Source organism: Tursiops truncatus, chromosome 8 (assembly GCF_011762595.2).
Source record: "Tursiops truncatus isolate mTurTru1 chromosome 8, mTurTru1.mat.Y, whole genome shotgun sequence".
In the NCBI taxonomy this organism is placed as follows: domain Eukaryota; kingdom Metazoa; phylum Chordata; class Mammalia; order Artiodactyla; family Delphinidae; genus Tursiops; species Tursiops truncatus.
In genome coordinates this window covers 106,844,447-106,865,557 of record NC_047041.1, presented here as the reverse complement: position 1 = coordinate 106,865,557, position 21,111 = coordinate 106,844,447, and the positions used below count along the sequence as shown (strand labels likewise).

Here is a 21,111-nt window from a genome sequence, read left to right as displayed (position 1 = left end):
TGTCCTACTGGGGAAGGAGCTGAGAATACAATTCAGAGGACCTGCGGACACCATGGCAACGGGCCTGGGGGGTCCCCACTCACACACATCGCCCCACTGGACCCTCACCACCAAGGCGGGAAGAGTCTCCTCGGGTTCCCTTTTGATGGATGAGGAAACCGAGGCTCAGAGATGCTATGTTACTTTCCCAAGGCCACACAGCCATGGGCAGCAGAGCAAGGACTTAATCCCCAGGTGCCTGGCTCACCAGCTCTCACCCTTCAGCCCTGAACTGGCCCGAGTGGACCCTCCTGCTGACCCCAACATGCTGAGGGCGTTCGGGAGGTGAGGCGTCCACAGGACTTGACCCATTGTGTCCTCCAGACCTCAACCTGCACCTTCTTTTTGGCCAGGGCCCGGAGGACGACATCTCCGTGTGAACGCGGCTCCCAGTGTGGCTCCAGGGAGGGTGGCATGGACTGCATGTGCCCCACGGCAATCCCTGGGCTTGGTTTGCACCTTCGGCCGTGACAGCCAGATGCGGACACGATCTTAAGGTCTAGGCTCCTGAATGTGGACACAGGACTCTTCCTCCAGGAAGCCTCCCAGCCTGCCTGGTCTGACCTCCTCTGATCTGTGCAGCTGGAGTTGGGGGCCCCCTCAGCCCTCCCCTCTCCTGTTTTTCCTCTAGCTCTTCCTCCCACCCGGAGTCTGGCCTCTCTGCCCTCCCCGTTCCCACAGCTGGACCCGGGTCCAGGAAGCAACCCCAGCAGGTGACCAAGAGCAGACCCATCGTGTAGGCCTCAAGGGAGGAAGCCCATCTTCCATCCTCTCCCTCTCCCTGACCCTTGGAGGGTTTCTTGGACAGGCTGAGTTTGTTGGACCTCAGGTGGGTGCCAGGGAAGGCCAGGGAGACCATGGAAGGCTATGGAGGACCAGAGAAAGCCAACAAAGGTCACAGAGGGCCAGAGAGGGCCAGTGAGAGCCAGGAAGGGTTAGGAAGGGACAGAGCCTCGGGTTCAGAGCCGGGGCCCCCATGTTCACCTCCTCCCAGCCCTGTTCCTGCTGCCCGCTGAGCTACCACGCGGGCCTGACCCGCAGCCCAGAACCTGAGGCCCAGAGAGGGAAGGGGGATTCCAAGGTCCCCCAGCAAGTGGGCCATGGGTGTGGGAGGGGCAGGCAGGGTGCCCCCAGGGAGGCCAGGCTGGAGCAGGGCCAAGTTCTGAAGTGAGGATGGACTTTGAAGAAGAAAATTGTGTGCTTTGAGACGCAGTGTGAACGGCCTCAGGCTGCAGGGCTGCCGGGCGCCGGCTCTGTTTTCCAAAAACACAGATGGACTGGGCAGGGGGTCAGTGAGGCTGGCGGAATGCGCTCCTTGCCCCCCTCCGCCCCCCCATCCCCGCCCCACGAGGTTCTGATGGGCCAGCAGCGTGGTCCACATGGGGCTGCAGAAGGTGGGGCACCCGGAGCTCACAGGCTCTGGACCCCCAGGCTGTGGAGGCCCACCTTCATCCCTGGCAAAGCACAGAGCCAGACTTGGCTGGGAACGACCCTGTGACCTTGACCCTAGGTCTACGTCTCTGAGCATCTCTGGGTGAAGGGAGCCTGGGAGGCAGCACCCACTTGCAACCCCCTCCTGAGGCTCCGGGGGTGCCCCCAAGATCCCATATCTCAGCCCAGTGCTTTGGAGGGTGGGGATTGTGGAGTGGCGGACCCAGGCCCAGCTTCTGGGGATAGCCTCAGGGACCCATCTCTGGGCTCCTGGGCGGGGATTGTGGAGTGGCGGACCCAGGCCCAGTGCTTTGGAGGGTGGGGATTGTGGAGTGGCGGACCCAGGCCCAGCTTCTGGGGGTAGCCTCAGGGACCCATCTCTGGGCTCCTGGACACTCTCCCAGGGGTCTCCGGGTCAGACCCCCGACAGCGGCAGGTGGAGGAAGTGGGAGGTTTGAGCCGAGGTGGGGTGGGGCTGGCGGGCTGCCTGGGGACGGGGTGGAGCTGAGGACCCGGGGGTTGGGGGCCGGTGCTTGGCTGGGGAGTGGTGGGGAGCCACCTCCGCTGGTCTCCACTTTCGAAGGACTCTGCCTCGCTGTTCCTGCACCAGGGCCAGAAACAACAGTGCGGGAGGGAGGGGCGTGGCCGGTGCCCCACCGCCCTGCTTGTCTGTTTATCTCCACGCTCCCAGACCCATGACCACCCCCTACCCCCAACATTCTTTCTGGAACTGACCTCTCTCTCCTCCCAGCACCGGGAGGGGGAGATGGGGATGGACATGGGAAAGAGCTAACCCTGACCCAGCTGGACCCCCGCCAGAGGCCTCCTGGGCCCAGGGTTCCTGGCCCCAAAGCCCCCGCCTCACGTGAGCCTTCTGGCCCGAGTGGCCAAGGTGGCTACAAGCAGAGCGAGGGGCCGCCTGGCCTGACGGCGACAGCCACCCCGCAGCCCCCAGCCTCAATTGCCCCAGGTCCTGGAGACCCTCAGCCAGGGCTCCAGCTCGCACGGGTGCCTGGCTTGCTCAGCCAGGATGGGGGCCCTGGAGGAGGTCGGCCCCAAGGACTTCCGGCCCCAGGTCTCTGATTCTAGAGGGTCAAACTCTCACTGGAGACGTTTCCAGAATGTTGGGGGCCCGGAACATTTGTCCAGCTGCTCCCCCAGGAAGCCTGGGCCCGTGAGGGGGGGTGTGTGGGCTTGAATGGGGGGCTGAGACCTCGGCACCCTCTCCCCTTCCTTAGCCTCATGGCCTCCAGAGCCCGGGGCGGCCAGCCCGTTGGGCATCCCCCGGAGCCCCTGTGCCTGCTGGCAGGGGGGAACGCGGGCGGCGTGGGCAGCAGACCCCTGCGGAGAGGACCACTGTCCAGGACAGTAAGCCCAGCACAAAGTGGAGTGTGGCAAAAGCGGGGCTTTGGCGCCCTCTGCTGGTTCTGTCTGTGAATGACCGCTCTGACCGCCTTGCCCGGCGTGGACGGGTGCCCACCTGGTAAAACCGCCCGCGCAGGGGACCCCACCCTGCCTGGGTCCCGGGCAGGCTCCCCAAGGTGGGGGCTCACAGCCTAACTGGACACAGACACCGGCCGGGCTCTGCCGGGGCTCTGCCTGGGGGGCCTTTTCCAGGAGATCAGGCCACTGGTTCCTGGTCTTGTTCCCTCTTCCCAGCCTGGCCCCCACCGAGCACCAGGCCCGCAAGGGCAGAGAGCCCACCCCAGCATCCTTGCGTCCACCTCCCATAGCCCTCAGGATCTGCTCAGGCCCGGAGAACAGCGAGGACAGTAAATATTTACTGCCAACAGGAGAAGGCAAATACAGCCCCAACGGCCAGGTGGAGCTGCCAGTTCATCCGTGCCAGGAGCAGATGCAATCCGGGGAGCCAGCCTGGAGGCAGCCACACAGGCAGAGTGTCCTTAGTGGGTGGGCACCAGAGGGCCTGACCCCAGCCTCTGTCTCCCCATTAGGAACACAGGGGCAAACAGCACACACCCGCCCCCCACGGCACGCGTGACAGTGCAACACGGAAGACGCAACAGTGAGGGAGTGGAACGTGTTGGGGGGGGCTGCTCTCGGCACTTGGACCCCACTGCCCACGTGAGGGTTACACACGGGCCTGCACACCACTGACAGCCACCACCAGCCGCATGGGCCAGTGGAGCCCAGGTCCCAAGGGCAGGCCAGGTCTGCCCTCCAGTTCCCAGAAGGGGCGGAGCCTGGGCCTGGGTTGGGTGGCAGAGCCCAGGTCTGCGGGCCTGGCTTCCGTGGGGCGATGTGGGGGGGGGTCCAGAAGCGGGGGCACCTGGGGTTCAGTGCCCAGGGCGGTGCCGAGCAGGAGACTGGGTCCGATCCCGCCCTCGCCCCCGGGGTCCTGACGGCCCTGGGCAGCCGCTTCTCCCTCCCTCCGTGACCCCGTCCCTGCTGGGTGTATGGAGGGCCCCCACCCCAACTGTTCGAAAACACATCCGCTGGTACCCAGGGGCTGGTGGGAGCGGCTGGGGCGGGGCGGGTCCTGGGCCTCAGAGCGGCAGCGGGTCTCAGGAGGGGAAAGGAAGACAGGCCCCAGCCCAGGCAGGGCGCGAGGGCCACGTCACACCCTGACCCGCCACGTTCCCCACCTGGTGGGCTCCTCTTCCGAGCCCCCCCCACCACCCAGCGCCAGCCGCGCTGAGAGTCCTGCTGGCCGGGAGGGCCCCGCCTGCCCCGGGACCCCAACGGCCTCCACCCTCTCCACAGAGTCTGTTGGCACCTGAGGGGGAGGGGGAGCGTCCGAGTCGTCCCCAGGGTCTCACTGGCTGGCAGGGCCTTGAGGGCAGCCTGACTCCAACCGGCCCACTTCCCAGCCCCAGCTGCATGCAGCCCGGCCTCGGGCACCCACATACCTCAGCTCCTGTGGGGTGCCCCTGCCTCCACCCGTGCTAATGGGCCGCCTGGGTGATCCCATGGGCAGCCTGCCGCTCACCCTGGCCACCCCCCCTCCCCCTCCTCTTCCGGGTCCAGTGTCCGGCCATCCACCTGCCTGCCCAGCCCTGGCCTCCACTCCAGGGGCGGGGCCTGCTGGGGGCCTGCAGCGTCTCCCCTGGGGTGGGGGGACCGGGGTGAGAGCCTCGGGGTCACAGGGAGGGCCGCCCAGCTGGCTGGGTACCAGGCCGGCCTCTGAGTGGTCTGCGGCGACCGGGGCCCAGGCAGCAGCCCCAGCCTGGCCACCCCGAGCCCTGGCCCGGGTGGAGCCTTCAGGAAGCCTGCAGATTGATTTGGTCTCTGAGCAGCCGGCAGGCTGGCCAGGCCTTGGTACGGCCAGGTCACCCTCTGACCTCCCGGGCTGTGACCAGCCCAGGCACCCCTGGGCTCTTTGGCGTGACCGGCAGCGGCCTGGGCGGGTGCCCCACGGAGCCACCCCACGCAGCAGTGGGGCGTTGAGGAGTGGGGTGTCTGGGCCCCCGAAGAAGGAGCTCACCACCTTGGGGGGTACTGCCATGGCCCCTGGTGCCTGTCTGCCCGCACACCTGTGGGCAGCCAGTGTGTGACGCAGAGAGAACAGAGAGGGGTCTGGGGCAGCGCCCCCCCCACCCCCGTCACCAGGGCCTGAGCAGGTGGGCCGGCCTTCCTCGCCCCCACCCCCAGCAGCGCCTCAGCCCCCCAGGCCACACAGATGACAGCAGCAGGGCTCATTCAGGGGGTTTATTGACCGTCAGGGGTGCGGGGAGCTCGGTGCTGGCCGCCTGCCTGGAGGGGGCGGCTGCCTGCCTGGAGGGGGCGCCCGCCGGGCCCTAGTTGCAGTAGTTCTCCAGCTGGTAGAGGGAGCAAATGCTGGTGCAGCACTGTTCCACGATGCCGCGCTTCTGCGGGGGCCCCTCCAGGGCCGGGGGCTGCAGGCCGCCGGCACCGGGGCCTCCACCCAGCTCCACGGCCCCCACTGCGGGGAGAGACGGTCAGGCAGACGGCGCTCCCCTGCCCACCCTGCCCGGCCCTGGAGCGGGACCCTGAACAGGTGCCCTGGCGCCCATCACAGGCCTGCCCCGCCCCCTCCCCTCCCCACAGCCCGCCCAGGACGGGGCCCTCTCCCAGGGTGACGGGGCGTCTCCCACAAGCACCACCATGGCCGACACATCACCCCGAGACCATGGGCACCCAGGACTTGACTCACTTCAGAAGATTCCTCCCTGGAGCTGCCCTCGGTGGGGAGGGGAGAGAGTGGGGCCAGGGTGCTGGGCGAGGCCGGGGCGAGAAGGGAGGGGGGGAGGGGCAAGCCCACCCTCAGGCGTCCTCCTGGCTCACCCCCAGGGAGCTGGTCACCTTTAGGATGTGACCAGGAGGACATCATTTTCCTTTTTAAAAAAGTCCCTCCTGACCTCCCACTGGGTGCCAGCAGGAAGCACCGGGGCGGCGGGGCAGCGGGGCTCACCCTGCGGGCCCTCCACCTCCCGGCGGGCCTTGGGCGTGTAGAAGAAGCCACGCTCCCCGCACACCAGGTACAGCGCCTCCACCAGGTGGGAGCCGCACAGGTGCTGGTTGACGAAGGCCCGGGCAGGGGCGGGCGCCCAGAGGGCCAGCAGGGCCAGCAGGGGCCCAAGGCGCAGCCACAGGACCATGGTGGGGGCACGAGGACCTGGGGGACAGGCGGGGGTGAGGCCAGCGAGGGGGCGCCCGGGACCCCCAGCCGGTGATCACCCCCAAACGCTCCAAGAGAGGAGCCCACGCCCTCCTGCCGCTCAGCGGAGCTCGGGCCTGGGGCCCCGAGGCACCGGACCCGGGCGGACGCAGAGCCCGCAGGACAGACCTGCTTGCTGACGCCTCGAGTGAGCTCGTCCCGAGGGCTGGGGGCTGCTGGGCCCCGCCAGCTTTATAGCCCCGACCCCTCCACCTGGCCCATTAGGGCCTCAAGCGGGTGGCAGATGGCCGGGGGCTGAGGCTGCAATTTCTGGATCATTTCCCCGCTGCTGGGTCTGCAGGAACCTCTCCTTGGTCGTCAGCACCTCTTGGGGCCACAGGGTCATTAGAGTCTTAACGAGGGACCTAATGCCGAGCTGTCCCCGCTCACAGCTGGGGGCAAACGCCTCCACAGGAGCCGCACCCCACCCGGCCTCGCTTGGGTCCCATCTTCCATGTTGGTCCGGGGAGTGTGGCCAAGAGAGAGGACCCCTGCCCGCTGTCCCTGGGGCTGCCCTCGGGGCCCCAGAGGTGGTCCAAGGCCATGGGTGGGCAGTGAGGGAGCGTCTCCTTGGCTCACGGCCCCAGCCTCACCCACCCCAGCGCTGAGGCCCGCTGACACCCCCAGCTCCCTGGGGCACTGCCGAGGGGGCTGAACTCAGGGACCTGCAGCCGTGAGGCCCCTGAGGCCGGCCCCTGTTCCTCACCTTCAATGTAGGGGCCACAGGACGCGTGGGTGGGGCCCCGCCACACCCCGCCGAGGCGGCCTCTCGGACCCCATCCCTCTTCCTAGAGCCCCGCCCATCCCCCCATGCTGACCCCTTTCAGACCGGCCCCTCGGCCCCATTGCATCCTTTGGCTGCTATTTGCGCCGAGCCCCTGTGGTCTCTCCAATCCCCTGGACAGGCCCCTGGAGGGAGGCCCGGACCCTAGCAGCCCCCCACACCGAGGAAGGGGCTGGACCCTGCCTTCCCAGGGCGTCATGATGTCGGGAGGCCCCTCTGCCGCCAGGGGAGATCTGGGGGCCTCTTAGAGAGAGGTGTGCAAGGTGGAAGGCTGAATGACGGAAGTCCGCGGTGGGAGGGCAGACCCCAGGGCCCAGGAGGGCAGGAGGGAAATGAGGCCGGCCGTTAGCCCTTCCCCAGGGTCTCAGTGGGGCTCACAACCATCAGAAGTGGTTCCATTTGATGCCTCACAGGCTAAAGGGACACAGGTGCAGGAGGGCTAGTCACAGACAAGGTGCTTGAGGTGCAACTGATGGAAGGACAGACCACCAGGGAGGGCTGGGACAGAAGGCTTTGCCCAGGAGGGTCTTGACGGATGAGTAGGAGTTTACCAGGATTAACATCCTAAGAGCTTAGAGCCAGGGTCCTGGTGGTGGGAGGGGGAGGTAGGGGGAACCAGAGGAAAAGAGCAGGGCCTGGAAGATGGGCTGGTGTGTACCTCCTGCAGGAAGTAAGGAGCCAGCCACCTCCCAGGAAGCCCCAGGCTGCTTGCTCCGAGGGCCAGGGCCAGGGTGGGAAAGGGGACACCCTGGGCTGGGCCAAACCTGGAGGATTCTGGGGGCTCTAGCTGGAGGGCCAGGTCCAGACCTGTCGAGTAAACCAAGCCCAGAATCCAGCCCCCCGCCCCCCTTGCAGGGGAGACTGAGGCCCAGAGAGTTTACCTAGGGCCCAGCTCAGCTGAACGCTCCACCAGCACACATTGCGGGGTGGGGGGGTTGCGTTCCCAGGTCCTGCTTTAGGTGGGGTGGGGTACGGGGATCAGAGGCAGCTGTGCCTTGGACACCCCCCGTTCCTCTGCTTGCTCTCACAGGCTGGCCCCTGGACCCCCGTCCTCCTCCTAGTGGGGACATCGGGCTTGCGGGGAGGGCCCAGCCTGCAGCCCTGCCTAGGAGACCACGGCTGTGAGCCCTGCCCCCGCAAACCCAGGCCAGGCCCCCACCTCCATGCTGCCCCCCCACAGAGATGCGACAGCTCAGCCAGGACCCCCTCAGCCCTCGAGCTGCTGGTGGCTCAGCACAGACGAGCTCCCCTGGGCGAGCAGGTGACCCGGGGCTGCCTGGAGGAGGGGGCAGGCAGCGGATGAGCCTCTGAGCAGGGATGGGGCAGAATGTGAGGGGCGCAGGGCTGCGGGCTGAGCCCGGTGCACAGACACAGACACAGACACAGCCGGGTAGGCACCCAGAAGGATTCTTTCTTTTACTGAGAACGGGAGCAGGTGGCACACGGCACAAAGTCACCTGCAGCAGAGCTGGCAAGCGGTGGGCGGGGCAACAGGGTGCCCTCCAGCAGGGGGATCTCTGGCGGGCTCTCGGGGCGCCCTATGAGCCAGCCCTTCACGTGGGCGGGGGCCGGGGCCGGCGGGGGGAAGGCCAGGGGACCTGGGGCCGGCCTAGGGGGGCCTGCGGGGTGGCGTCCCGCGTCTAGCTGATGGCGCTCAGGGCGTGGGTGAGGGCGTGCAGCTCGTCCCGGACACCATCCAGGGCGCGTCGGATGGCGTGGGGGCTGTCCAGCACATCGATGGCCAGTGTGTATGGGTCGAACTTCACGGAGAAGGGGCGCTGGATGCGGGAGGCATAGCTCCTGGGAGGGGAGCCAGCAGGGACCCTCAGTCACCCAGTGGGGATGAGCCCGAGGGTGGGGGCCCGGGTCTCCGTCACAGCAGCCTCAGAGCTCCCGGGACTTTTCAGAGCCGCCTGCGCCCCCAGAGCTCATTCTGTCCAACCAGCCAGACAAGGTGGGGGACGGAGGCCTCCTCCAAGGGCTGGGGGCTGTTTACGGCAGGGAGGACGGGCCTTTTCCAAGCGAGCCTCTGCGAGGCACTCCAGCCCCCCCTGCTCCTTCCCGAGGCTCAGCCAGGCCTCTTCCCGCAGGAAGGTCTCCAGACCGTGCGCCCCGCAGGGTCCATTGCATCCCTGTCCCCAAGGTTGTGTGTGGTATCCAGCCCCCACCCCCACCCCCACTGCAGGCACATAGATCCTGGGCCTCAATCTCCCCGGTGACAACAGGAGCCTGGCTGGAAAGAGGCCCCTTCCGAGGGCGAACTGGCGGGCCCTGTCGGGCTCTGCCCTCCCCCCCGGGGAATGCTGGTCACTGCACCTCCAGCCCTGGAAACTCCCTGCTACCCCCAGGCTCCCCACCCGGCCCTCAGTCACCCCGGCCCTTGTCCTCTGTCCCCAGCACGGCCCCAGCTGCTCAGAGGGCCTGGGACTGGGAAGGACCCCGCACATCTGTCTTACAAAGTCAAGCTTCACCTCCTCAGAGCCTGGCCTTGGCCCGGCCTTGACGTGGCCACCAGCCCCGCAGGTCTCCCCACCCCAGACTTTTTGGGGGTCCTGCTGCGGGAGGGGTGCTGTAACCCAGGTGCACAGTTTTCTCCACTGTGCAGTGGGTTCGGACGCCCAGCCTGCTCGCTGGCGCTCCCAGTTCAGGGAGACGGTGGGGGTCTCAGCCTACCTGAGTTTGTCCTTGGCGTCGCTGAAGCTCTCAGACACGAAGTAGACAGGTTGATAAGTCTGGTCCTGGTAGGGCTGCATGGCCGCTGCGTCGGGGTCGAAGGCCCGGATCTCGGGCTCCTCAGACAGGGAATGCTGGCGGGAGGCCAGGAGTGGGCGGGGGTGGATCTCAGGGCCCCGAGGGAATTGGAGCCCCTTGGCCCGACTCCACGGTGGGCTCTGGGTGTGGATTCATACCCTCCCCTCTCCACTGGGGGTCCTCCCGAGGCCTGGGGACAGTGTGAGTGGGACGGGCAGGGACAAGTTTTCTTGGCCCCCCTAAAAGGGCAGCCCCAGCCTCCTGGGAGGCCCGAATTCAGAAGGCACGGCCAAGGTCGCCCTCCCCGTGGGGACCCGGGCTCCAGCCCCTTCCTGGGGGGTGCGGGGAGCGTCTCACCAGGAGCTCCCCATAGGAGGACAGCAGCCCCGCTCCGTAGGCCTTCACCTCGCCGTTCTGTTTGCACAGCCCAAACTCCACGGTGAACCAGTACAGCTGGTGGGGGCAGTTGGCAGGGTCAGCTGAGAGACCACAGCACAGCATTCCCCACTGACCATGGCCCCAGGCACCCACCACCCAGGCAGAGGTGAGCCAGGCTCCGGGCGGTCACGCCGTGAGAAGCGGAGACCGGAGCCTGGACAGGAGGGCCCAGCCTGGACCCAGCGTCCTGCAGGGGAAAGAACCCACCGTGGACAGCTTCTCAATTTCTTCGTCCGATGCCCCCAGGGATGCGAGGCCGATGTCCTGTGGGGGAGGGAGAGCTGAGGGGGGAGAGGCTCAGCTCACCATGGCTTGGGCGCCTGTGTGAGGGGAGGGTGCTGGGGCTGTCTGCAGCCCGTCCAGGGGCCTCCTGGGCACTGCCGGGGTACAGAGACCCTCCCAGGGTGCAGGGACCCTCCTGGGACGCAGGCGCGCTCCCGGGATCCGTCAAGGGCCCAGGACCGCTCCCTGCCGTTCCTCGGAGAGCCAGCAGGTGGCAGCACAAGCCGCGGCACTCCGCCCCCAGCTTGTCCTCTGCGCACCGTGATCCCCTGACCCTCCGGAAGGGATTCTTCCCCGTCTTTGTTCCAAGGTGGTCTTCCCAGAACGGCCCGCCCACCCCTCTCTTCCAAGACGATGCAGTCGCTCTGAAGTCTCATGACCCGGGTGTGGGCGGCATCCAGCCTGGGGGTGGGGAGGGGCAGGCAGCGCCCATCGCCGCAGGTGCCGCCCCCCAGCCCCTCGGCTGACGCCCAGCTCCTGAGGCCTCGAGGACACACCTGGGAGAACTGGGCGAAGGTCCGGTCGGCCAGCATGGGCACGTGCCCCAGCAGCTCGTGGCAGCAGTCCCTGTGTTGGGGGCGGACAGCGGGTGGGGCTGGGGGCCGGGCCGCAGCCTGCCCCCCTCCCCCAGCAGCACGCACCGCCCCCGTCCTCCGCAGGCCCCCCGCGGCGGGCTGGGCTGGGCACTCACGGCTCGGGGGAGTGCATGGGTGAGGAGGCATGGCGGATGTACTGGGTGCACTGGAACACGCGGAAGGCCAGGCTGGCCAGGAAGTCCCGGGCGGACAGCAGGCCGGCCACGGGCCGCAGCTGGAAGCCGGTCCGCTCTGCAAGGGCGGCGGGGGGGCGGTCAGCGCGGGTGGGGCCGCCGGCTGGCCACCCCAGGCCCTCCCGCCGGGGCCTCCACAGCGGCGCACCCTTCAGGAAGCGGGAGACGTCCTCCAGCTGGGGGATGCTGTCCTCCCGGTACCCGCAGAAGTGCTCCAGCAGCTCGAAAGCCTCCAGGTGTTCCCGGCACGCGTGGGTGGCGTAGAGGCCCCGCAGCGTGGTGTAGACCTCCTTCCTGTGGGCGGGGGAGGGGGGGCTCAGGCTGGCCGGGTGCCCCCCACTCCCAACCTGGCCCCCCGCCGCCTGCCCCAGACTCCTCCCGGCATCCGGCAGCCCCTCCCGTGGGCGCTCTGCTCTGCCCCCTGCAGACCCCAGGCAGCCTCACACTGCAGGCCTCTCCCTGGCCCCAAAGACGCTGGCCACTGGGAGTGGATGTCTCCCACCTGCAGCTTTGGGGGTTTCAGGGGACCGTGGGGGGCCTCGGGAAGTCCCTCCTCCACCCGGACTTGGTCTGTCCTCTGGAGGCCACCACTCTCCACGCAGGGGTTCTGGGGGTCTTCCCGGGCCCTCCTCATTCCCCACCCCGCCCCTCCCCAGCTGCCATCATGGGGTCTCACCAGGTGGCAGTCTCCTCGGCCGTGTACTCCACGTGGGGAATAGGGTCGCCTCTGGGGAGGGGGTCAGCAGTTAGTCCAGGCCCCCTCGGGGAGGGCGCGTGGGGGGTGGACAGGAAGGGCCTGGGCTGAGCGACCCCGGCTGTGTGGCCACAGCAAGTTGCTTAACTGCTCTGTGCCTCCGTTTCTTCGGCTGTGACTTGGGGACCCCGAACCGGTGACCACGGTGACAGTGAAGGTGATGGCATTGGTGACAAAGGCATCCCTCCCTTCCCCCCACCCAGGTCTAGTGTGAGGCCGCAGGACGGGGTCTGGGTCTCAGAGAATGAGGTCCCGAGGGGGTCCTTACTGCTTGTACTGGAAGGCGATCTCAGCAATCAGCTTCCTGCGCTGGCGGTACACCTGGTCCGAGAAGCCCTGACGGCAGAGTGGACGCCATCAGCCACCGCGGCCTGCCAGCCCTCCCCACGCCCCCAGCCCAGACGTGACCTGTGATACCGGCGGGCACCTGGCGGCTGCACCCAACCAAACCTCAGGGTTCCACCAGGAGCCGGAGGCAAACAGACACCCCGTCCCAAGCCGGGGTGCACGCCCACCGCCCCAGCCATGAGTACGGGAGCAGGTCGGGGCCCCGGCTCACCGGATGGTCCAAGTCCAGGTCAGGGTCAAACTTGGTGACCAGGTGGTGACACTTGTCCAGCTCAGAAACTTTCCTTGGGAACCAGAGGACTGCACGCAGGAAGGAGGGTAGAAGGACCAGATTGGGTGTTGGGCTGTGGTGGGAGGGCCCCCCTGGAAACAGCCTCCCACTTGCGACTGGGGGGCTGGAGGTGACACAGGCCCGGACACAGACGAGGGGGATTGGGGAGGGCCAGAGCCAGCAGAGAGGGCGCCCCAGGCCGTGCACGCAGTCACTGGGGTTCCCCTGTGGGACCCCTTGCACCCCGATGTCTCGGGGTCACGTGGTCGCCCTCAAGGGTATAGGGGCAGCCTCACCCTTGTTCTCCCCAGCGCCCCGCACATCTTCGGCCACGCGGCGAAGGGAGCTGAGCAGGGTGGGCAGGGCGGCGCTGGGTACCTCACAGCGCACGAAGTACTCCAGGTGCGGGCCCCCTGCCTGCGGCTTCTGGGCGGGCCGGGTCTCCAGGTGGTGGATTTGGGCTTCAAATGTCTTAGGAGCAAAAGCAGGGAGAAAGAGGGAGGGAGAGATGGAGAGACAGAGACAGAGACAGAGACAGACAGAGGGGGAGGCGAGGGCGCTGGGAAGCAGGCACCGGGTCGGCCCGCCCTGCCCTGCCCTGGACGCCGGCAGCCAGACTCAGGCCCGCTGCTGGCCGCCTGGACAGCTTTCAGCTGGGAAAACGGCTCTTGTCTAGCTGGTCTAACAGGGGTTGTCACAGGGTCCCCCAGACCCAGCGTTTCGGGTGGGGCCTCCTCCCAGGCAGCCTGATTTCCATCCCTGGTGGCCTCGTCCGAGACCTCTAGACGCCCGGGGCTGGGGGTGGGCCCTGATCCCACTGCGGGCAGGTCGGGAGGCTCAGGCCCCGACCAAGCAACACTGAGCGCGGGGGGGAGGGGTGGGTGCGCTCCCCTGCCAGCTCCCATCACCCAGCAACGAGGGAGCCTCAGTCTTCAAGGCCCTCGGGCCATCGCGGGAGCTTGGGAGGAGTCGGCTGTAATGTCATTTGGGTGCGTGTGCTGGGGTCCAGCAGCTAACGCCATCAGCTGTCACATGAGCCCAGCCCCGCCAGGGCCAGGCGGGCATGGGGGGCCCTGCGTCCCCGGCTGCCCTGGGGGACCCACACCCCCCCTGCCCCCAGGGTGGGGTGCTGGGCACGGGGGAGGGCGGGGGGCTGGGCTCAGGGAGCTCCTGAGAACAGAAGGGTGTGGCGAGGGGCTGTGAGCCCCCTCCGCACGTGGCCCCCTATGCTCCCTCACCTCAAACACCTTCACAGCCCGGGACAGCGCGGGGGGCTTGGTGGCCCGCAGGGTGAAGAGGAGATTCAGCGCGGCCTTCCCGGCCCGTCCCCCCAGGGCCTCGCCCGGCTCCGCGGCTGCAGCGGCGGCGGCGGCGGCGGCGGCGGCCTCCGCCTTCTGTCGCTCGTTGCGGGCATCCTGGATGAGGCTCTGCCGCCTCCCGACGAAGCGTGGGGACTGTGGGGACAGATGCGCCAGCTCCCCCTGCCCTCAGCCGGACCCACAGAACCTGGGACCCAGCTCCAGCGTCGCGCCTGCCAGGGGCCGCAGTGGGGGAGGGAGACAGGGAGGGCGCTGGGAGCCACAGCTGAGGGTGGTCTGTGCCCTCAGGCCACATCTAACCGGGTTAGGTGACGAGGGCTGCTTGGGGGCTGCCCTGCTGCCCCCCGGGCTGTGCAGGGCCAGGGGACATGGTGTCTGGCCCCATGGAGTGACCTCTCCTCATGGCCCCATGCCCAGCCCTGCCTCACAGCCCAGGGGCCCTGGCCACACCTTGTCCACAGCCGGTCCCGAGACCATGAGCCCCCGGGGTCAGTGCGTCTGCCCACCCCCCCCACCCCCGGCCGGAGTAGAGAAGAAGCCCCCTGTCTGGGGCTCATCATTTGCAGCTGAACTTCCAGGAAGCTTCTGGTCTCTTGGGTCTTGGAACATGGCAGGGGGCCGCGGGGGAGCCCCCCCAGATCTCCCACTCTACGGCAGGCGGGGTGTGGACAGAGCCAGGGGCCTGGGGTGAGCGCTGCCTACCCCACGGCCAGTGCCCTGAGATGGTGTCTGCAAATTAAATTTCTAGGACCCAGCCCGTGTTTCCATTAAAGCTCTATAAACAAGAGCCGTTTTAAACCTGCAGGGAGCTGATTATTCCAGGCCATCCCTGAGGACGAACTGGAGACCCTCTTCCAGGCCAAGAAGCCCCCAGTTTTCCAGTCTCAGAGAGGAGGTGGCCCAGCGGGTCTTCCCAGCACAGCCTCCCTTGAACTCGGGGGCTCCCAAGTGGGGGGCCAGGCCTTGGGGGCCATCCCTGGTGGTCAGGGAGGCCCAGGGTTGCTGGGCAAGGGAACAGGGGAGGTGGGTTTCAAGACAGGAGATCCCACGTGGGACATGGAATGCGTGGCAGGTGGATGGGTGAATGATGGATGGACAGCTGGACGGATGGATGAATGGATGGTGGATGGACAGGCAGATGGTGGGTGGTGAATGGACAGGTAGATGAGGGATGAACAGGTGGATGGTGGATGGACAGGTGGATGGGCGGGGGATGGATGGGAATCACCCTGGAGCTCAGACCTCCCTTCAGCTCAGCAGAACTGGGGCCTGCACCCCTGTTTGCCCAGTGCCCCCCACCACCTTGAGCTGCTGCAGGGCCCGGGACACTGTTGCACACACACTGGGTCCAGCAGGACCCACCCATAGAGATTCAAACGCCCGGGCACAGGGGTTGCCCACGGAGTCCGGGCAGGGGAGGTGCTTGCAGCCAGGACTGGACGCCAGGCCTGGGTCCAGGGCGCCCATATGGACCCTGAGCCTGGAGCCTCCCTCCAGCCTTCAGGGGACACCCCTGGGCTTCTGGTTCGTTCCGGCCCGTGGGCACCAGCCTGCCTCTTACCATGATGGCCTCGGCCTGCTTGGCGTCCAGCTCGGAGACGGCCCTGCGGAAGCCCTTGGCTTGCGGTGAGGCAGCGTTGGGGGTGGGCATGATGCCGGCGAGGTCCGGGCTCCGTCTCCACAGCCCTCTGCCGGGCGGCCTCTTATAGGCTGAGCTGACGTCAAAGCCCCTCTGGGTCCTCCACCTCCCACCTCCTCTGCGTCCCCCTCCTGCTGCCGCCTGAGGGAGGTGGGGTGGGCGAGGAGCACGGAGACGCAGGAGAAAGGGCTCTGTCCCATTAAATCTAATTGCATCCACCGTCACAGGCACCCAGGCGGGCGGCCGGCCCTTCCTCTGAATCATCCGGGCTCTGGCAGGCGTGCTCCGCAGGGCTGGGTGCAGCCAGGCCCCTCGGCCCACACCCGAGCCGGGTGATGGGCGGGTACACGGGGGGGTGGAGTTCTGGACACCCCACCGTGCTCGTGACACAAAACCCTGACCTTTGGTGGCCATCGGTCCAGAAAGCCAGGCTCAGACCTCAGATGTCAGGAGGCAATTCGCTTTTCCAGAAGATTCTTCACCAAATTTCCCAGCAGGGTCCCGAGGCATGTTCCTGTTAGATGTCCTCAGTGGGCATGTTATCTGCCCTCCCCCCCACAGGCACATCCAGCATGGCTCAGAGTGTTCCAGAAGGGCACATCCTCCAGGGTGCAGGAGAATGAGGGACGCGGGGGTCAGGGAAGTCTCTAACAATTGTCCCACTCACTCCTGCATGGCCGTCTCTCCCCCTCTCCTGGCCCGCCCCTACCCCCCAGTGTCCCCCAAGGCCCTCTCACCACTTATCGCTGGGGTGTCACTGCCTCAGGGATGAGCCCATCCCTGAGCACTGAGGCCCAGTCCCTTCTTCACGTGGTCCCTGGCACCATGCGGGTCCCGGGACAACCCCAGCCCAGAGTTTCTCCTGAGTTCCATGCCCGCTGTTCCTCTGGCGGTGCCCCTACCCCGGCGACCAGGGGCCCGGAGGGAACCCCCCCTTGGCACCAGGCAGACGTGAGTCCTGCCCTGTCTACCCCGCCCCCCCCGCCCATCCCCACGTTCAGGCACAGCTTTGGGAAAGGTATGAGGCCCCCGGCAGCTCCAGCTGGTCACCATGTTGTCTCAATCCACCTCCCCGGCAGCCCTCACGCCCCAAAGAAGCACCCGCTCTTCATCACAGCGGCCATCCGCACCCTCTCCTCCCGGACCTTCCCCAGATGTGGTCTGACCATGCCGTTCCCTTGCTCCACAATCCTCTATGGCTCCCCATTGCTCTCTGGAAGCAGCCTGAGTGACCCCCTCCCCTCACCCACCCCTATTGATCTCACCCCCAACCATCCCCATTTCCGGCTAAAGGAGGGTTTGGACTTCATGACACCCTGTTTGAAATACTGCCCCTCACCCTTTTCTTCTCCTGGCGAACTCCTATGCATCCCACAAAACCAGCTCAGCTACCATTCACTCTGCAATGCCTACTCCTTCTTGTCCCTGATATTAACCTCCCCCTCCTCTGCTCTCTGAAAGCAAGAACCCTGCTGGCTTGGCCCACGGCTGCATCCCCGTGCCTGGCCTGTCTCATCTCCTAGACTCTGGGCTCCTGGAGAACATGTCTCAGTGGCCCCTGCCCCCAGGGCCCAGCCTAGAGGAGGTTCCACAGGGCTGTGAGCCCTAAATGGCGCTGAAAGGAGCTGCCCAAGACCCCAGTGGGGAAGGCGGGGCTGGCTCTGCCCTTGTGGGCCAACGTGGAGGGCGGTGGGCTTCCACTGCCCCAGGCCACATCTGCCCTGCCTGAGTGCCCAATGGTCCCCAGGGGTGGCCAGCCTCCATGCCCAGCATCAGGTCTGCTGCAGCCCTGGACAGGTTCCCTGCTCCCCCTGGGGCTCTCACGCGTCTCCTTCTGGGAGGGCTGCTGGAGACCCCGTGGTGACATGGGTCCAGCCCTTCGGTGGCTGGCCCATGTGCTCAGAGGGGGCCCTGTGCAGGGCGGTGACACATCCGCTAGATACTGCACAGGAGGAGCGCGGGCCTCCACTGCCGGCTGTGGATTTAACCTTTCGGCAAATATCTCCACCGATAACAAATATTGTTTCTAATCCCTTGGCTTCCCTGAGCCGGTGCCTGCGTGGAAGCTGTGTGGAGCCAGCCTTCTGAGTCTGCCCTGGGGCCAGGCAACTCCCAGGTGAGACCCCCGGCAAGAGCTGAAGGCGGGAAGCTGGTGGACACGCTTCAGTGAGCAGCGCGGTCCCCTCCTGACCACGCATCCATCCTGGGAAGACTTTCCCACACCCCTGCCCCTCCAGGGCTGGCTGGGGGCCCAGCTCCGGGGCCCCCAGAGCACAGAAGTGCTCCCTTTTCCTTTAGCCGCGCTCCCCACCCCACACTGTGTGTTACACCCTCTTCCACCCCAGTTGGTGAGGGGACCCAGGGCGCCCCAAGCCCGCTAACATCCTCTCCCCTGGTTCTGCACCCTGGTCTCCTTCCCGCCGAGGGTCCCCTCTGCCCTGGGCCTCCCAGGTGATCGCAGTGTCTGCCTTCAGACGGGCTTCATAGACCCATTCCACAGATGGGAAGACTGAGGTGAGTGTTCCTCTGGGTCACGCAGCGAGTCTTGAGCCCAGGTTTCCCATCTCCTGAGACGTGGCTCTTTCAGGGACCCAGTGGTGTCCATCCCAGGGGCTGAGGGGGCTCAGGGCCCCAGGCCCCAAGGGGAGAAATCTAGCAAACGCACGCCAGGCAGGCAGACACCCCCGAGGAGGGCAGGGCTGGAAGGGGACCCACGGGGGAAGGTCAGGCATGAGAGAGCCCTGTGGCCTGGACACAGTCCACAGGGGAGGAAGGGGCCGAGCACCGAGGGCTGGGTTAGGGGGCGGATGGGGAGGAGGCGCCGGGCACGGAGGTGAGAGGACAAGGGAGGTGGCGTGAGGCCTGGGTTCCGGCAGCCCCTGCCGTCCGTCCACCTACTCTGGGCCTCAGCCCTCGCTGCCCGCGCCCCTCCCCTGGGCAGTCCCCTCTGCCGCAGCCACGCTGAGTAATTACAGCCGCCCTGCCAGGCAATTAGGAGGTGCTGAGCTGGAGTGTTTTCTCTCTCAACAAGCGAGGCCCCCAGAGGATGTAATAGCCCGTAATGACAGTGTGCCCGCGCCTGGCATCAAGCCGGCGCCTGGCACGGGGCAGGGGCAGGGTAAGCAGCTTGCGGCCCCCGGCCTCACGACCACAGGGCCGTTCCGAGGCCTCAGGCTGCTCCCCCAGGCGCCGCCTCTCCCACCGTGGGACCCCCAGCCCCTGCTCTCCTCCCCAGACCCCCTCAAGAGGGCTGCTGGGCAGGGCGCTGCTCCACCCCGGGGCTCTGCAGGGCCCCACCGTCAAAACCACGAGCAAACGTCAGGGAAACGCTCCTGGCAATCCGGGGGTCAGAGGTCATGTCCGAGGGTGGCCTCGGTGCGCGGGCATCGTGTGTGTCCTGGGAAGGGCACACAGCTGCGTGACACACACAGACACGACACACACCTCCGAGGACTCGGGGCACTCAGAGTGTCCCGCTGCCTGGGCCGTCTCCGGGCCCCTGTGGTCCCAGGGGCGGCCGGGGACCGCGAGGGCTGCATCCCACCCCTTCTGCCGGGGGCAGCTACACGGGCCCCACAGAGCACACGCCCCGGGGATCAGGGACAGAGGTCCTGCCTGAGCCGCCCACCTCCAGCCTCGCCCAGCCTGGGCCCCAGTCCTCTTGCTGCCGGGCCTCGTGCTTGGGGACAGGCAGGGAAAAAGCTGGCCAGCTCCCTTCAGACTCGGAGAAGCAGATCTATGCTATCCTGACACACAGGCCTGTCCGAGCTGAAATGTCAGAGCAATTAGCCCTAAGGAGGACGTGGAGGGAGCAGAGGCGAGAAGGCGGGTGGAGGAGGTCGACGAGACGGGCCAGGAGCCGGCCGCCCCACTGGTCGATCCGATGCGCTCAGGATAATTGGTCATTTGGAAGTCAGGGGAGCGCCGGCTGAGTGGGCCACGTGCCCCCTGCCCCCTCAGAGAGTGCCCACCCCACTCCCACCCCCACCGGGGTCCTCCTGGCTCCCTTCCCCTGCCAGGCCCTCAGGCCCGGTGGCTGCCCCTTCCTCCTCCAGGCAGACCTCCCTCTTGCCCCTTTTCTGAGCTCCCTTCCCGTCAGCACTGCCACCTCGTGGGTGGGACCTGCCCTTGGCAGGAGGCTTGCCCCTTGGCCCCGTGCTGGAGACACTTGGGGGGCAGGCGGGGGGGTCCCGTGCTGGAGACACCTTTGGGGGGCAGGCGGGGGGGCCCCGTGCTGGAGACACCTTTGGGGGGCAGGCGGGGGGGCCCCGTGCTGGAGACACCTTTGGGGGGCAGGCGGGGGGGCCCCGTGCTGGAGACACCTTTGGGGGGCAGGCGGGGGGTCCTGGAGACACTTGGGGGGCATGCGGGGGGTCCTGGAGACACTTGGGGGGCAGGCGGGGGGCCCTGGCTTAGCTTCTTGTGCTGCAGACGCTGTTTTCCCATCCAAGCAGTGGGAGCGCGGGTCCCTTGGGCACCAGACATCGGTGCCCTCAGGCTTCTGGAGAAGCACTCCACACCTTCCCAAGCGTCCCCATCCCAGGATCCTTGCAGCAGACATCTGTCCAGCGCTGGGCACGGGGAGGCCTGGGCCGGGCACTGCGGTGCAGAGACGGAAGATGCGGTAGGGCCAGCAGCCGAGATGCTGCCGCCGGGTCTGGGACCCGCAATGGGGAGCTTCAGCCGCAGCTCTATTGGTCTGTTTGTGTGCGTGTGCATGTGAACATGTATGCACGCAGATGCTTGTGCAAGTGTGTGGTGAGTGTGTGCATGTGGTGTGCAGCAGGGGCTTAGAAGGCCTGACCAGCCACGGTCGGTGGTACACAGGGTGACCCCCGGCTCTGTGTCCCTCCAGACCCTCACGCCAAGTCACAGCCACGGCCCCAGTTTCCTGACAGGTGCTCCTGGCTCCTGGGGGTCCCTCTGCAGACCCCCCTGCCTTGCCCCCATGCCAGTGACTCAGCCTGCCTGCGGGCCCCCACCCACCTGGCCCTTTCAGTCTTCTGACAAATTAGCCGGAGAAAAGCAATAAGGGCCACATTCAGTTCTCATTAGTCACTCCCGGGCAGCCTGTGGCAGCTGTGCTGTGACAGCAATCAGGTCTAATTGCAAGACCAGTGTCCCTCCAGTCCTGGTGCCACGGGCCCGGGTCCCAGTCACCCGCCCCTGTGGCCGCTTGGGGCACCCAGGGCCCTTGATGGTGAGGGGCTGCCTCATCCCCCGTCTCCACCCACCCAGCCGCCCTCACAGCCTAGGGGGAGCCTGGCTTCCGGCATCTGACTCTCCCCACATCGTGGCCCTGGGCTGCATTAACAGAAGTACAGTGGCCGAAACGTGGGAGGGGACAGCCTTGCTGTGCTCAGTGTGGCCAGACCACACCAGCTGAATCTCTCAGCTGAACATCTGGGCGGCCAGTGCCCCAGACTCTGCTTCACCTGGCTGTTCCAGGGGTCCAGCGTCTTCGGGTCCCCCTCGGCCCTGCCCGTTGGGAGCGCCAAGCAAGGCCCGTCCACCTGTGTCCACCTGTGTCCACCTGGGCCCACAGGCGGCCTCCGCAGTGCTTCCTGCCGCCGGGCTGGGATTCGGGAGCTGGCTGGGACCGAGGCCCGCTCTGTGTCCGACCCCATCCCATCCTCCCCTCCCTCAC

General features: G+C 67.1%; 2 protein-coding genes across 2 annotated transcripts; both read right to left on the bottom strand.

Annotated features, from left to right (window-relative positions):
* Positions 1 to 5,228: 5,228 nt before the first annotated feature.
* INS (insulin) lies at positions 5,229 to 6,050 on the bottom strand. The gene is made up of 2 exons (XM_004317860.2): positions 5,864 to 6,050; positions 5,229 to 5,374 (listed from the first exon to the last, which is right to left on the bottom strand). Exons 1-2 carry the CDS (start codon positions 6,048 to 6,050, stop codon positions 5,229 to 5,231), a joined length of 333 nt encoding a protein of 110 aa, XP_004317908.1.
* A 2,430-nt stretch (positions 6,051 to 8,480) lies between these two features.
* On the bottom strand, positions 8,481 to 15,476 carry TH (tyrosine hydroxylase). The gene is made up of 13 exons (XM_033861691.2): positions 15,387 to 15,476; positions 13,745 to 13,960; positions 12,803 to 12,977; positions 12,447 to 12,535; positions 12,156 to 12,223; positions 11,810 to 11,860; positions 11,282 to 11,427; positions 11,056 to 11,191; positions 10,862 to 10,931; positions 10,290 to 10,346; positions 10,002 to 10,097; positions 9,567 to 9,700; positions 8,481 to 8,693 (listed from the first exon to the last, which is right to left on the bottom strand). The coding sequence occupies exons 1-13, from the start codon at positions 15,474 to 15,476 to the stop codon at positions 8,534 to 8,536; spliced, it is 1,488 nt and encodes a 495-aa protein (XP_033717582.1). The 3' UTR covers positions 8,481 to 8,533.
* Between the last annotated feature and the right edge of the window lie 5,635 nt (positions 15,477 to 21,111).